This window comes from Polypterus senegalus, chromosome 9 (assembly GCF_016835505.1).
Source record: "Polypterus senegalus isolate Bchr_013 chromosome 9, ASM1683550v1, whole genome shotgun sequence".
Lineage (NCBI taxonomy): Eukaryota > Metazoa > Chordata > Cladistia > Polypteriformes > Polypteridae > Polypterus > Polypterus senegalus.
Window position 1 is genome coordinate 127,175,542 of NC_053162.1, and position 15,134 is coordinate 127,190,675.

The 15,134-nt window shown below is 38.0% G+C and overlaps 1 protein-coding gene across 3 annotated transcripts in view; it reads right to left on the reverse strand.

Moving 5' to 3' along the window:
* Nucleotides 1–422: 422 nt before the first annotated feature.
* Nucleotides 423–15,134, reverse strand: part of LOC120535761 (uncharacterized protein KIAA0895-like) — an 81,437-nt gene continuing 66,725 nt past the window's right edge. For all 3 annotated transcript variants that reach the window (XM_039763808.1, XM_039763807.1, XM_039763806.1), the window contains 2 exons: nucleotides 7,220–7,317; nucleotides 423–1,856 (listed from right to left, as the gene is read on the reverse strand). In XM_039763808.1, the coding sequence (XP_039619742.1) occupies nucleotides 1,692–1,856; nucleotides 7,220–7,317 (263 nt within the window). In that variant the 3' untranslated portion in view covers nucleotides 423–1,691. The remainder of the gene's footprint in view (nucleotides 1,857–7,219; nucleotides 7,318–15,134) is intronic.

The window sequence follows — 15,134 nt, forward strand, 5'->3', positions numbered from 1 at the left end:
CCAGCTTTTCCTCTGGACATGTTCATTGCATTAGTTAAATTAAGGGAAGTGTCAAGGAAAGTGATTCTTAGATATTCTCAAATATGTGGAGTTTGTCCACAAACTACTGGGATGCAAACAAGATGGGCTTGGATCTACAATTCAATGTTTAACATATTTGTTAGGGCCATTGTCAAGTTACACAAACCCTGATTTCTTGAGCCACGTACGAGTTTAGAAGGCAATTCTCAGGTACCTTTGGAAAAAGGTATTATTCACTGGGGATTCAAATTTAAATCCCATTCTGCTTCTTTGTATCCTAAAATATTCTTATTATTGTATGTTCTTGTTTCCTGCCTTGCGCACCTGTGTTGGCTGGGATTGGCTCAAGCAGACCCCCTGTGACCCTGTAGTTAGGATATATGGGGTTGGATAATGGATGGATGGATGTTTTTATGTTGATAACAGCTCAGTTTATTCAAAATTATTAGGATGTTTAAAGATTACATTTAGTTTACTTCAAATTAGGATATTTAGGCTACTTTCTAAATTGCACTTTTGGACCATTTGTTTACACGTGAAGGACAAATGCTGTTTTGGTGATATTGTTCAATCTGGACTGGCACAGTGGAATAGATCCTCATGGATCCTATGCCTGGGCATTGAATGCCATGCCTGAAAAATGTCCATGTGGAGTTGGTACATTCTTCCTGTTAGAACCGGTCAGTGCATAAGGCAACATAGGCAGCCACCTAGTGTGCCATCAAAAGGGATGTGTGCTCCAGACACTGAGGAGTGCCATTTAATGTCACTCTAGTGGCGCTTGCTCTGTAAACCCCGCTGTGCTATGGACACTAAGGGGTGCCATTTACGTAAATCAAGTGGCACATGCTCCAGATCTTTCTGCCCTGCCCTATCCCCGGTCCATGCTATGGACACCAAGGGGCACTGTTTATGCAACACAAGCTCCAGATTTTTCTGACAACTCTCACTCCCTCGTCCACGCTATGAACACCAAGGTGAACCGTTTTGGAAACTCAGGAGGTGCGCACTTTAGACACCGAGGGGCACTACTAACACGCTCAGGGCTCCATGTGGGCATGGGAATCCCCAAAGATGTGTGTGCAGGTTAGGTTAAATGGCAATTTCAAATTGGCCCATGTGACTGTCGGTGTTGCTGTATAAGCGATTGGGTTCTGCACTGGTCTGATGCCCTGTGCTGGAAAATGCTCCAACTCCTAATGACCAAGAACATGATTAATATGGCTTGATAATTTTATGTTATGTTCAATACAAAATCAATAATCAGCTGGGAAAATGTATCCAGATTTTTCTCACTATCGTAAATTCTATAACTGAACCAGCAACTGAAACTTTGTAGACTGCAAACTTTGTGTGTGTCATACCCCCATGAAAAGGAAAATCGAGACCTCAAATGTGCTTATTTCCAATTCCATTCCTTCAGACTTTCTTTTTTAGCTACTGTGCCTAGTGTCTTATTAATATAGCTGGGGACAGAGGTGTGTATTATGTCAATTAGTCCTGACTCTAATTGAAGGAGAAATCTTAATGGAAACAGGAAATTAACAGCTTGCCTTGGCTGGCATGCCTACCCTGAAGGACCTTTTCCTGAACACCTTTGACAGTCTTGCTCCGGCTCTGTACCTGAGAGAGACACACGACTGGAGTTAGCTTAGCACTGCTGGACACAGTCACAGAGGAATCAGCTGACTCAGTTCTTCATCCGTTAATTCATTGACCGCGATGATGTGATCCAGCTGTTCCAGGTAGCGCTCTTCATCTTGCATGAAGTGAGGGATTCTGATTTTTTCTAAAACAACATATTTTCTCAAAGACTCCACATCTTCATAGGATACCTAAAGATGAGATTTGAAATATATAAAAGTAAACCATTACCTTTTAATTGTATTGTATTGTGCTTAATTTTTGTGATACATTATGGTATTTGCTGAAAAGTGTCATATAAAAATATTTTTAAAATATAATAATATATAAAAAGTATGCAATGTTCTTTAGTATAAATAACTTATAATGTATGTCACACGTGTGTGCCAGTGGATCACCTTCTAGGCTTACCTAAGGTATGTGGCAACAGAGGGAGTACTGTCGCTAACAGTCTTGTCTACCTTTTCTCACAGCCTTGAGAAATAGCTCCTTGGGTACAACAAAGCCAATGAAGCCCCAGCCCTTCTGGTCTGCTCAGTATAAAATTAAAAGAGTTGAGCCTTTTCAGTTTAAGCAAAAAATTATGTGGATATAGGATTGAAGTGTTTAAAATTATGAAAGGAATTAGTGCAGTGGGCCAAGACTGTTATTTTAAAATGAGTTCATCAAGAACACTGGGACACAGTTGGAAACTTGTTAAGGGAAAACATCACACAAATATTAGGAAGATTTTCTTTTAGACAGAGAACCATAGTCACTTGGAATAAGCTACCAAGTAGTGTGGTAGACAGCAGGACTTCAGGGCCTTTCAAAACTGGACTTGATGTCATTTTGGAAGAATTAAGTGGATAGGACTGGCAAGCTTCATTGGGCTGAAGGTCCTGTTCTCGTCTAAATTGTTCTAGTGTTTAATGAAATCAAACTGAATCAAACATATTAGAATAGATACTGGTAGAGCTCAGCCTCAGCAACTACTGGAGCCTGCTGATATGGCAGCTAAAGATATTATATACAACATATGTGTAGATGATCAGTGTGACTGTTCGTCAAAGAAGCAAATTATATTTGTTTGCTATCAGAATGATTGGCTTATCATCAGACAATATACTGGTTTACAATGTATGCAACAAAGTAATTTCACTGGCAGCTCAAAAACAACACAGACACACACTGACTGATGCTTTGATTTCTCCCTTCAGCAATGAAAAAGCTAAACAGCAACATTCTGTATGAAAACAAAGAAGGAAAGCAGTGATTCAGCATCACACAGAAAAACAACAGGCATACATATGAGAGCTTCATGTAATGAAATCCATAAAAATTCAAGAAATGCACAAGGCTGAATATGACAAAGGTTGCTGTGTATTTCCGAACATTTTATGACATTTACAGATGTGGCAATTAATGTGTGCTTACATCAATTAAATACAGTGAACATGGGGTGTATTTAACTCACACAAAACTGTTTTACCAATAAGAGACACAGCAGCTCCTAGAGAGGAAATATGACTACTTGGATTTCATCTGGCTACTTCAAAGCTCTTCAGGGAGGCCTGTTATCTTGAGGGCCTCATACACCATAGCCATATACAGATTTTCATTTGAATAATTAGAATTTTGTGTATCTTATTAAAGAAACATACAGTATGTTGTAAATGTTATCAATATTTCCTAGTAACTTTTATTCACAGCAGAAATTCAAAATGTAATATGATTTGCTGATAGTGGCTGACCAGGACTGAATTAAGGCCAGCTGGGTTTAGACTTAATGGAATTTGTGAGATGGAAATGAATCTGACGTCTGGCGACACCTTCAAACCAAACATTCATCACTCATAATGCCAAAGAAATCCTTATTTTAACAATGCTGATTAAAGTCAAACACTGCACAAAAATGTACTGAAGTTGAGTCAGGCAAATAATGGCTGTTTAGGGACGAAATCTGTGGTGTCCCCCTTGCCTTGTTGCTTATTTTGCTTAAATGCTAATCTAGTGCTGCTGCTGACACACATGTCAACATGACAACATGGGATTATGTGCATTTTTTTCCTACGTGAAACACTGGTTCAAAATACAGCACTGCACTGATGTAATTCTATTCAGATAAAAAAAAATATTGTTTCTTCTGGGCCAAAATGACTTCCCAGCAAGAAACAGCAGTCACTGGGAAGATAGCAAGATTACTGATAAAAGCAATAGGGTCTGAAGCAATGATGCATAAAAATAACAAAGGCAAAAGAGAAGTTCAAAAGAGGCAAACAAATGCATTTATATGGCACATTATATACCAGACATATTGTAGGCACTAAAAAATTATGTTAGTGTGCAATAGGTGGAAATCAAACGTTTTCATTTTGTACACTTGATCCATTATCTAATTATAAGGTCTTGCCTTTAGGATTTGATGAGGGGTTAATTATACCTGCAAGGGCACATTGAGAAGCATTTCCCACTATTTTCAGCCCATTCGTAATAATGACTGTGATGAGGGCAAATAACAGAGTGCTTCTTTTACTTATTTTATCAAGCTTGGGTCACAGAGTTGCAGAGGTTTCCAAGGTACAAAATAATTATTGCTCAACTGGCTGGTACAGGCACAAGACTATTAAGAAGGGGATTAGCATCAGCAGATAAGCACACAGGTTGCAACTGTCAAATGTGGTGGTCCAGCTCCCCTCTCCACATCAAAAGAACACAAAGTCCTCCTAATCAAGTGGGTTCAACAGCTCGGTAGCAGTGACTGGGGCAGATGCAGTCTGAGGGTAAGATGACAGGAGAGTGAGCTGTTAGGTAGGCCGCGACTCAGTCTTTTAAATGTTCTAAACCTCACGTGAGAAACATGTAGAATGGTAAGCCTCCAAGAAGGCAGCTGATTCTGAAAAGGGGACGGGTAAGAGTGTGTTTGTTTCTCATTGAAATACTGTTTAAAAGGGAGTTTCTGAAGGGCAGCTGTGTTTCCTTGCCATAGTTTTACTGTTTAACATAGAGATTACTTGATGTTAAGAGCATAAGAGTGTCCAGATGACGGTGCTAAGCGAAAGGAAAAATGGAGCAGGAGAACTACAGAACTGCACATGAGCGATGGTTGCTGCCGTTATGGAACGCTAAGTGGCAGTGACACTAGTCACAATCTATTCATTTATTTGTTTTCTTCTGCAGGTAAGCCGCTAAGAACAATTGTTGGAATTTTGAAAATGGTAAATGGCCTGTATTTGATATAGCGCCTACTAGAGTTCAAGAACCCCCCTAGGTGCTTCACAACACAACAGTCATTTACCCATTCACACACACATTCACACGCTGGTGATGATAAGCTACTTTGTAGCCACAGCTACCCTGGGGCGCACTGAGAGAGGCGAGGCTGTCGAACACTGGCGCCACCAATCCTTCCGACCACCACCAGCAGGCAAGGTAGGTTAAGTGTCTTGCCCAAGGACACAACAGCTGCATTCTCATGCCGAGAGCCAGGATCGAACATGCGACCCTCCGATTGCTGGACAACCCGCTCTACCGACTGAGCTACTGCTGCCCCTAAGATTATCATATTATAATTTATTGAAAGTTTATTTGGACAAGAGTTGCTATTTGTCATTAGCATTTACTTAAAGATTAAGGTTAACTAGGAAAGGCACATGGAATGCTATTGCCAGCTGCAGTATTCAAAAGACTGGTCAAAGTCGAGTGTATAGCAAGTTTAAAAAGTAGACAATAATGATTATTTAATGACAAAGTTTAATGTGAACACTTTTTACATAGGAAATAAGTATGATAAAGCTTGTTTAGGGGTCTGTGGTGTTGTGCAGTTTTTGTTAAAAACAGTGTGCTCAGGCTCGGAGGGGCTTAGGTGTGCATGGTAACATGGCAGAGCAGCCCCAGGGTGTTGATGAAGGAAATGGCAAGTGCAGACTTGTGCGGTTCAGCCAATTCCCTCATTAATGCTCTGCAGTTCATACTTAAGGCATCTGCGCCTGCCTGTAAAAGAGGGAACTGAACAAGAAAAAAATGAAAAGAAAATTAAAGAAGGAGTTGAAGAAGTGAGATCATGAAGAACAAAAAAGAGTAGAAAGAATCAGGTGAAGCTAGTGCAGTGAGAAGCTGGTGAAGTGGTCAGTGGAACACCGGTGAAGAAGCTAAGTGAGAGTCATTCCTGCGGTGAATCAGGTTTCTCCTGGTGAAAAGTAAAGAGATCTCGGGCAAGTTTGTGATCCAAGAGGTCCTGTAGATTCCAAGGCATAGCGGCAGGACCAGGAAGTTGGGCTCTGAACATCCTAATGGATACCGATGGACAGGTGATCGAGGTGGGAGTTGACTGTGGCCACTATCACTGGTATCTGAGAATAGCTGAGTAAACCTGGGTGTTAGGTGAGTGGAGGGAGAGGAGACAGTGAGACACATGCGAGGAGAGAGTGAAAGAGCAGCACTGTGAAGAGGAGCAAAAAGACCAATTCTAACCCAGATCTTACTCCTGAGTTTAACAGAATATTTATTGGATTATATATTCATTTTCACTTCCTCACCAGAGTACTGTGCTTTTATGAAATATTTACTTTAAAATTAAAATGCACTTCACTTTTTCAACACTTAATTGATAAATAAAATGCAATTTGTCCCATTCGCACAGTTCATCCTTAGTTATGTTTATCGATGGCCAGGGTTCTAGGGAGAGTGCCAGCTATGGGCAAACTGGGCATCACAATAAAGTATCTGCATTCTCAGACAGTGTGCTTATGTTAAATGTTTAATGGAAGAAAACTTAATGTTATTGTTTACTATGTGACAGTTACATGTAACTTTATGAATCACTGTGAATTTAACGTGTTAATGATAAAATACTTTGAAGTGTTCAACAACTACAGATGAATTACTGTGCTTTTGCTAAACATTTTGGGCATTTTACATTGATTCATTTTAAACATGCTGATGGGGATAAACAATACGGAGTGCTTTATTTGTTTTCCATTTTTCAGAGTCTTTTCATCAGCAGGTAGTGTTGAGATGCACAGAACACAAGTTAAATGCATTAAGCAAACCTGAGGTGCTGCATGTTAAAATCACTTTGATAGAATGTATGAGTTGACTTGCAATAAAACAGTCCTACAGCTCGTGTTAGCAGCAAAACCTCACAAAGCTCTCTTTTTTATGTAATTCAATGGGTGTTGAATACATGCCCAGGAGCAATTACGGGAGGTATGGGGGCACAGTTTGTTTAAAACAAAGAAATGAGGCCAGATCTTAGTAGTTTTTTTTTTCTTTTCAGTATCACTATGTTCAGGTAAAATAATGAATAAATAAGACAAAACAACAGAAACATACATTGATGTGCACTGAGAAGCTTTTCTGGATTCTCCAGTTTCCCTCTATACCCCTAAGGCATGTATACCAGGGTAACTGGTCCAGAGTGAGTGAGTAAATCCAGGGAGTGTCTGGCACCCTGTTTCTCAGCTTGATCCTACACTTCCAGGATAGGATCCATCCCATAATCCTGGAAAGTGGGTTCTGAAAATGAATGGATGAATAAACAGTAAACCAATGTGATGTGACTGACAGAACTCACCTTGCCTAAAGAAGCAAGCATTTTAAAATCAATGGTTTTCCGATGTCTTAATATCCGCAGGACTCCATCCAGATAAACCTGGTCCTTGCTGAAACAACCTGGAATTAAAAATGCATTAGGTGAAATAGCAAACCGATGGACTGAAGTTAATCCCATCTGATAAACATTCCTATCACACCACCCTCTCTTTCCATGCCTGCTTTCATTCTATAATTGAATCAAACTACAGCCTAAGGGAAATTAAGTTTCTGCAAATCTCCATCTAGATAACATCATATATCAGACCCTTATAGAAAGAACCTAAAAATTAAAAAGTTTGGTTATTGAAAGTGGGAAACTGAGGCTGCTCTCTCCCAAACAATACTGTATGCTACCAATAAAATACAAGTAATATTCTTGCAGACTGTGAAGCAATGAGAACAGGATCATATTTCAAAGAACACACACACGCTGGGGTCTGAATGTGTGAATATTATTGTATCTAAAAATAAATCAAATTAAAAAAAGATACTGTATTAAGGAGAAGCAGTAAATGTGCAACACTTCAGAATGAAGTCTGTTACATTTTGTAAGAAATCATTTAACCAGTACAAAGAAGTACAAAATCACCAATAAATCAGAATATTTGAAGATTATAAACAATAATCAAAAAAAAAGATCTGCAGCTTGGCAGTACGAGAAAACATGAATAATTAATTATCATTACAGTGCAACTCATAAGGCTGTAATAAAGAAGTATCAAAAATACAAAAGAATAAAGTACATTGGGCACTTTTATGCCTTGTAGCATTGCCCCCTCTTGATTGAACTGATTTATTATGGATGCATTAGAGAACACTCTGTGAAAATACAGAGGTTGTGAATGTTCTACGATCACTTAAGAGTACAATCATGGAAATATAGCATTCAAAGAACACATTTAAGCTCATAATATTTTAGTATTCTCTGTAGTCTTGACAAGGTAATCAATAAGGTAATTAGCACTTTTTGAATCACAAAGGCTCAGAGACAACTGCAAGATGCCAACTCCAAAATCACCACAACACTGGAACAGGCAACAGGGATAACATAACACTTTCTAATAATCTGTCAGGTCTGGCATTCTAGAAGGTGCTATCAGGCATCACAAGCTAAGTCAATGAGGGAGTCATGAATGAGTTTGTTCTCTTTGCTAATGTTATTAGTTAATGGAAAACTTATAGTGAATTATTAATCTATTAACAGTTACAGCATTTAATAATTATGTCTTCAATAATAATAAAGCATTCTGATATCTTAGAACATGTTTTTTTGAAATTGTTCTATATAAGTTTAAAAAGCTATGGCCTCATAGATAAACAGATAAAATGGGATAAAAGGAGAATAAAATATCCTACCAAAAAACTTAACATAAGAGTAATAAAAAGACATGCTGAAAATGATCTACAGTTGCTAGGCAGAACTTAAAGAAGAACAAATAATTTAGAATATTAAAGATGCAGTAAAAGAGTGAATGCAGCAGGCACATCCATGTTTCCCTTGTAGCACTGCCATGTGTATTTTTTTTCATATTTTAAAAAGATGTATATATGGTGTCTACTGACGCCCTAAAGACACGACCATGTGCATGAGAGATGAGCCGAGTTTCTTCTGTTCCATGGATAACATCACAGTTATTATTCCAGGACAGTCACCCACCTTCAATAAATCAGCTTAAAAGGCAGCCTCTGATATTATAAAGGAGGGATATTACACTCAAAGGCACAGAATTTCACATTTTTTTTAATGAGAAAGTAAGGGTCTTTTTATGCAGAGACCTGGTGATATCAGATCAACGGTGCAGGGATGGATGGCCTTGCAGTCCTCTGGCATTCTGTCTGGGGTTGCTTTACTTTTTTTGTCCAAAGCTTCTGGGATAAGCTCTGTGGCTCCATGACACTAACTTGAATTAAGTAGGATTCAGATTGTTATGCAAGCATGCAGTTTATCTTACTGATTACTATACTGATAAATACAGCCTTTCATATTCTTAATTATTTCTTTGAGTGTTTTAAAACAGCATGTTATGTAAGAAAATTGAATTAATCAAGGTTATATAGAGTAATAATAATAATATTAATTCTTTACATGTATATAGCACTTTTCTCACTACTCAAAGTGTACATACTGTAGTAAAATTTATATTTTTACTTGCACGTCTCCATAAAAGAGTATTAAATAAATATGCAGTGATAAAAGTAACTGTATTAACATGAAATCAGTCCTGGAGATTGGAAGGTAAGTGATGCTTCCATTCTTGTTTTCTTGTTATCTATGCCCTCACTTTATTTCTAGCTAATCTTGCAATTTCAACCTTGTGCTGCCCCCAATGGTTTCAAGGTGTTTCTATTATGAAAACTGGGGAAAACTCAGAATTGTAAATTAGCCTGGCGTGAGTGCCCGTGTGTGTGTGTGTGGAATAGGGAACAGCTCCTGTTGACCGTACAATGGAGAAGCAGAAGAGAAAATAGATAGATTGGTGTTCATTTTCTGGAGCATGTTTAACAAACTGTCAGCCTTATTTTGTGAAACCCTAAGAAATGATCCCCCACTAGTCTTATTGTCTTTTTGAAAAAACAATAGTAATAAAAATGAAAACATCGTATTCTTAAAATGTTTTCTTCACACTCTGCTTAATGCTATTAACCAAGCAGGACAGCAAGGCCAATAATTTGATACTTTTCAGCCAATTTGTTTTAATACAACATTTGCCCAACAAAATCATTGTAAATCGGTGAATAATATTGTTAATAGATAAAAGCATAATTCTAAGAAAAGCATTACAATAGGTTCACACATCTGCAGGCCCCTTGTCTACAACACTACTTGGTAGCTTATTCCAAGGTTCTCTGTGTGAAGAAAAACGTCCCAGTGTTTGTATGAAGTTTACTCTTAACAAGTTTCGCACTGTGTCCATGTGTTTTTGGTGAACTCATTTTAAAACAACAGTCTTGATCCACTGTACTAATTCCCTTCATAATTTTAAACACTTCAATCATGTTACCTCTTAATATTCTTTTGCTTAAACTGAAAAGACTTCACTGTTCTTATTTTTCCTCATAATTCATCCCCTGTAGCCTTGGAATCAGCTAAGTTGCTCTTCTCTGGACTTTTTCCAGTGTTGCTATGTCTTTTTTGTTGTCAGGAGACCAAAACTGCACACAGTACTCCAGGTGAGGCCTCACCAGTGCATTATAAAGCTTGAGTATAACTTTCTTGGACATGTTCTCTACACACTGTGCTCTATAACCTAACATTATGATAGCTCTCTTAGTAGATTCTGAACACTGTCTGGAAGTTGATAGCATAGAGTCAACTATGACTCCTAAATCATTCTCAAAAGATGCGTTTCAAATTAAAATTAATTTGTTTCACATTTTCTTGGCTCACACTGTTATTGCTCTAAAGTGAGCCAGTATCATAGCATAAAGGAATATAAAGATTTGAACCCTACCCATGTGTTATCATCAGTTTATCTTGTTACTGGAAGCTTTTGGCAGCCATCGCCAAGACAAACTCCTACAAAACATTTATCATGCTGTGATTTACTGTCAATGTTGAAATAAATTCTCTCTTTGCCAGCAACCACTCTCTTTGAACTACAAGAAGAATTACACAGTTTATTGTGTAAATATATATATTTTGCTTGAATCCTTAAAATAACTTAAAACGTGTTATTTTCATATTTGCAGTGGGGTACCCTAATGGCATCTATGGACAAACTTCCACCTGGAGCCATCATAAGCCGAAGACGTGTGGAGCCTGCAGAGTAACATCGGCTGTGATGACTGGAGACGCTGGAGAACTTTCTAAGTGATGATTTGCTACAGTACAGTGGATGCTTGCTGTAAAATGAGAATTTTTCCAGGTAGCAGGGCAGTGGTGGCAGAGGCAGTGAGTGGGTCAACCTAACTGGTTAAAAATTCAGCAGTGCCATTGCACTTAGTGACAATTATGAAACTCAACAAGGTGCAGAGACACACTGCAGATGTTTTTTTTTTTTTGTGTGTTGTTTTGGAACCAGATTGGGATCACTACCTGGACATTAAGCCAAGTTACTATACAGGAACTAGTCAGAACCAATGCCCAGACAAGACGCAAAGGAGCAATCTGGGAAGTGAAGGTGGCCAAAAGAAGACTAGAGACCACCTATTAATTCTCCTGGCCACGAGTGAGGAGCAGGACCCCGCAAGTATTCAAGGACTACACTTTAAAAGAAACCTCCTTGTCAATGCCTGTTGAGCTTGGATTTTTGAGTGAAGTGGAGGCAAGGGCTCACCTGACAAGGAAGTTGAGAAAAAGGAGCAAAACCCACCAGTACCATTATTGAGACAGAAGAGAGGAGGTAGGCTGGGTTAATACTTCATGCGATGCAATGCGACGCGTGTGCATGCGGATGCTTCTGCTATGCAAACAGTGTGCTGTTTATACTTTTGCACATATGTATGTAAATCTGGAGGATTCCAACAGGTGGTAGAAATATCATCATGGTGAGAAAACAACGTTCGGCTTTGCTGTGTTGTGAATTGTGCATAACATCCATTAAATTCCCAAGACACCTTGCCACAGTATCTCTGAAAAGAATGGACATTTAATGATTGCAACCATCAATCCAGGCACAAGCCCATTCCAGCTGGCATCAGGCATGAGGCAGAAACAATACCTGGATGGGGCATGAGCTCATCGCAAGGTAAACAGAAGCACACACATACAGTAGCATCATTTTAGGATCGCCAAATCCCCAAACCTATATGCTCTTGGAAGGAAACCGGAGTACACAATGGAGACTCACCAGGATGTAACATACATACTTTAACACATTTCATCATGAAAGTGATATCAAGTATAAATCTAAGGATTCTAAATAGATAGATAGATAGATAGATAGATAGATAGATAGATAGATAGATAGATAGATAGATAGATAGATAGATACTTTATTAATCCCAAGGGGAAATTCACATAATCCAGCAGCAGTATACTGATACAAAGAAACAATATTAAATTAAATAGTAATAAAAATGAAAAAAATGAAAAAAAATAAAAATAAAAAAGCAGACAATAACTAAGTAATGTTAGCATTTACTCCCCCGGGTGGAACTGAAGAGTCGCATAGTGTGGGGGAGGAACGATCTCCTCAGTCTGTCAGTGGAGCAGGACAGTGACAAAAGTCTGTCACTGAAGCTACTCTTCTGCCTGGAGATGACACTGTTCAGTGGATGCAGTGGATTATTCATGATTGACAGGAGTTTGCTTAGTGCCCGTCGCTCTGCCACAGATATTAAACTGTCCAACTTTACTCCTACAATAGAGCCTGCCTTCTTAACAAGTATGTCCAGGTGTGAGGCGTCTTTCGTCTTTATGCTGCCACCCCAGCACACCACCGCGTAGAAGAGGGCACTCGCCACAACCGTCTGGTAGAACATCTGCAGCATCTTACTGCAGATGTTGAAGGATGCCAACCTTCTCAGAAAGTATAGTCTGCTCTGACCTTTCTTACATAGAGCATCAGTATGTGCAGAGAGATGAAATATCATAAATTTAATGTGTTATGTGTGGCAATCACTGCCCTAGAAGCATGTAGCGATTAACAACTGGGTTGGGTTTAAGATGACATTTATAACGGTCTACTTTAATGACAAAATAAACTACGAGGTTAAAGTTGAAACGTATGTGCCTAATTGTGTCCCCAATTTTTTTTGTTTCACTGTGGCTCAAATACGCTTCTGTACATTCTGATGCTGTTGCAAAGGTACAAAAAAAATAAAATAAATAAATACTAATAAAAAAGACAGCACATATTTTCTTGCATTTTGTTGATAATAAAATATACAATATATTGCATCCTTCAAAAAAGTGTTTGTTAAAAAGCCTTACATTATACAATCTCCAGCTTGCTCTTGTTATTAGGATATTAACTGTTGCTTAATAATGATAACAATGGAAACAACATATTTAACAAAAATAGGTCTTGTTTACTTACTTAAAACTGAAGCATTTAAATAAAAACAATACAAAAACATCCAAATCACCAGTGCAAGTATTAGTGAGATCAAAGTAACAATGCAAGTAAGGGTTTACCATTTCAAAGTAAATCCTGGCCTCCAAGATTTACTTTCTAAAAATTTGCACAGAGACTAACAGGAACTATTATAATGAGTGCAACAGACACTTCCCTTTACTGCAAACAAGACATTAACCAAACAAACATAAAATGCTCATCATAATTGAACTACACAACAAGGATAAACATTCAAATACTATATTTAAGGTGAATTGTGCAGCATGTAAGGAAGAAGAAAAATCTAACATATTGCGAACTTCAAGTTCTGTCAAATACTGCACAAAATTTAAAAAATAAAACTACTGCATAGCATTTGCTAATATTCTACATGTAGACTCGCTGCCGCAGTCATACTGTATATCATATATGTGTAGAGACAACCATGAATGCTGGGAACGACTCGCCGAGCATCACATTTCTAAACCAATTCATTGCCTCATTGAGGCGGTGCTCATAGTAAGGGCGGTGATTTTGAACTCCAAAGATCTGAGGTGCTCTTGTTAATTTGATGCGACAGAGAGAAAGATTATGATTATAATAAACTGCTGTATTTGTGAAAATATGAATTGCAAAATATGTGTTGACGTAAACGATGTGCCACACCCCATGAAAAAGAGGTGATAAGTGCTGCCATTAAATGAGCCATTAATGAAGAGCCACAGTAGATGTAGATTTCAATACTCAACACACCCAAATCAACAAATCTGCCTAACACCACCAGTAGAAGCACACAGGAGGCTACCCAGCATTCACCATCTCACAATACTTCTAGATAAATACCTAAAGAAATATAACATTATTGTCTATTTGGAAATGCAAACATGCCATGCCAGAATAGCTGCAGAGTTTTATCACATTGTATATCCATAGACTACAATCCTGATCTATACTCTGTTTGATTTATGACATATAGTGATGCAATGGTCAAAATGACAGAAAGATATTGTAGCAGTTAGAAGCACTTCTCAGACAAATTACTTCTGTTGTAGTGTTCATTAAAATGTATAAATTAATTATTAAGCTTCCGTTACCTTGTGCTACTGAGATCCTGAACTAATAACAGCAATTTTACGTAGCTTTTGTATTTTCTCTCAGCATCGAGTCTTTTGTTCAGTTTCTTTTGCTCTCGCCCTGAACCCCGGCAGTTTAAAATTCATGGACTGGAGGAATTTGGGGTGGGTGTTTAGGAAGAAGCCCTGTGGGTGCAGGATTTCACCACTATTCTCTACAAACGTTTCAACAGGTTGTCCTTCTACATTGCCCCACAAGATTAAGCTGCATGTCACAGTGAATGTGTGGGCTCTCAATGTGTGTTTTTGATTGTTTTTTGCAAATTGACTGACATACTCAATAATATCAATTGACACATTGTTAAAACAACAAATAAAATATTTTCATAGATGAAACATATCACACAGCCCTAACTAATATACTAGAAAACTCATTTTTCATTTTGGTTATGATATTGTTAGTGGCAATTAAGAAACCCATCATTTGAAAAACTCTAAATCACAAAAACAAGTTGGGGCAAAAAAAAAAAAAAAACAGGTGAAAATGTAACTAGTACATCAAAATAGAAGAAAAACAGAAAAAACACAGAAGTCAAAATTAAAGCAAAAATACCAAGAATTTATCTCTTTGGTCAGTATATTGTTTACAGGTTTTTTCTTCTTCCTCTTATTTTTTTTACTTAAAAACAGACCACAAAATGAGCAGCCTCTCACTGAAAAACACTCATATTCTCCAGTTACTTTTATGCAATATTGTGCCCATGATATGGCAGCATGCACTTTACCATGATACCTGTGGGCACAGATATGGTCACTCAGATGC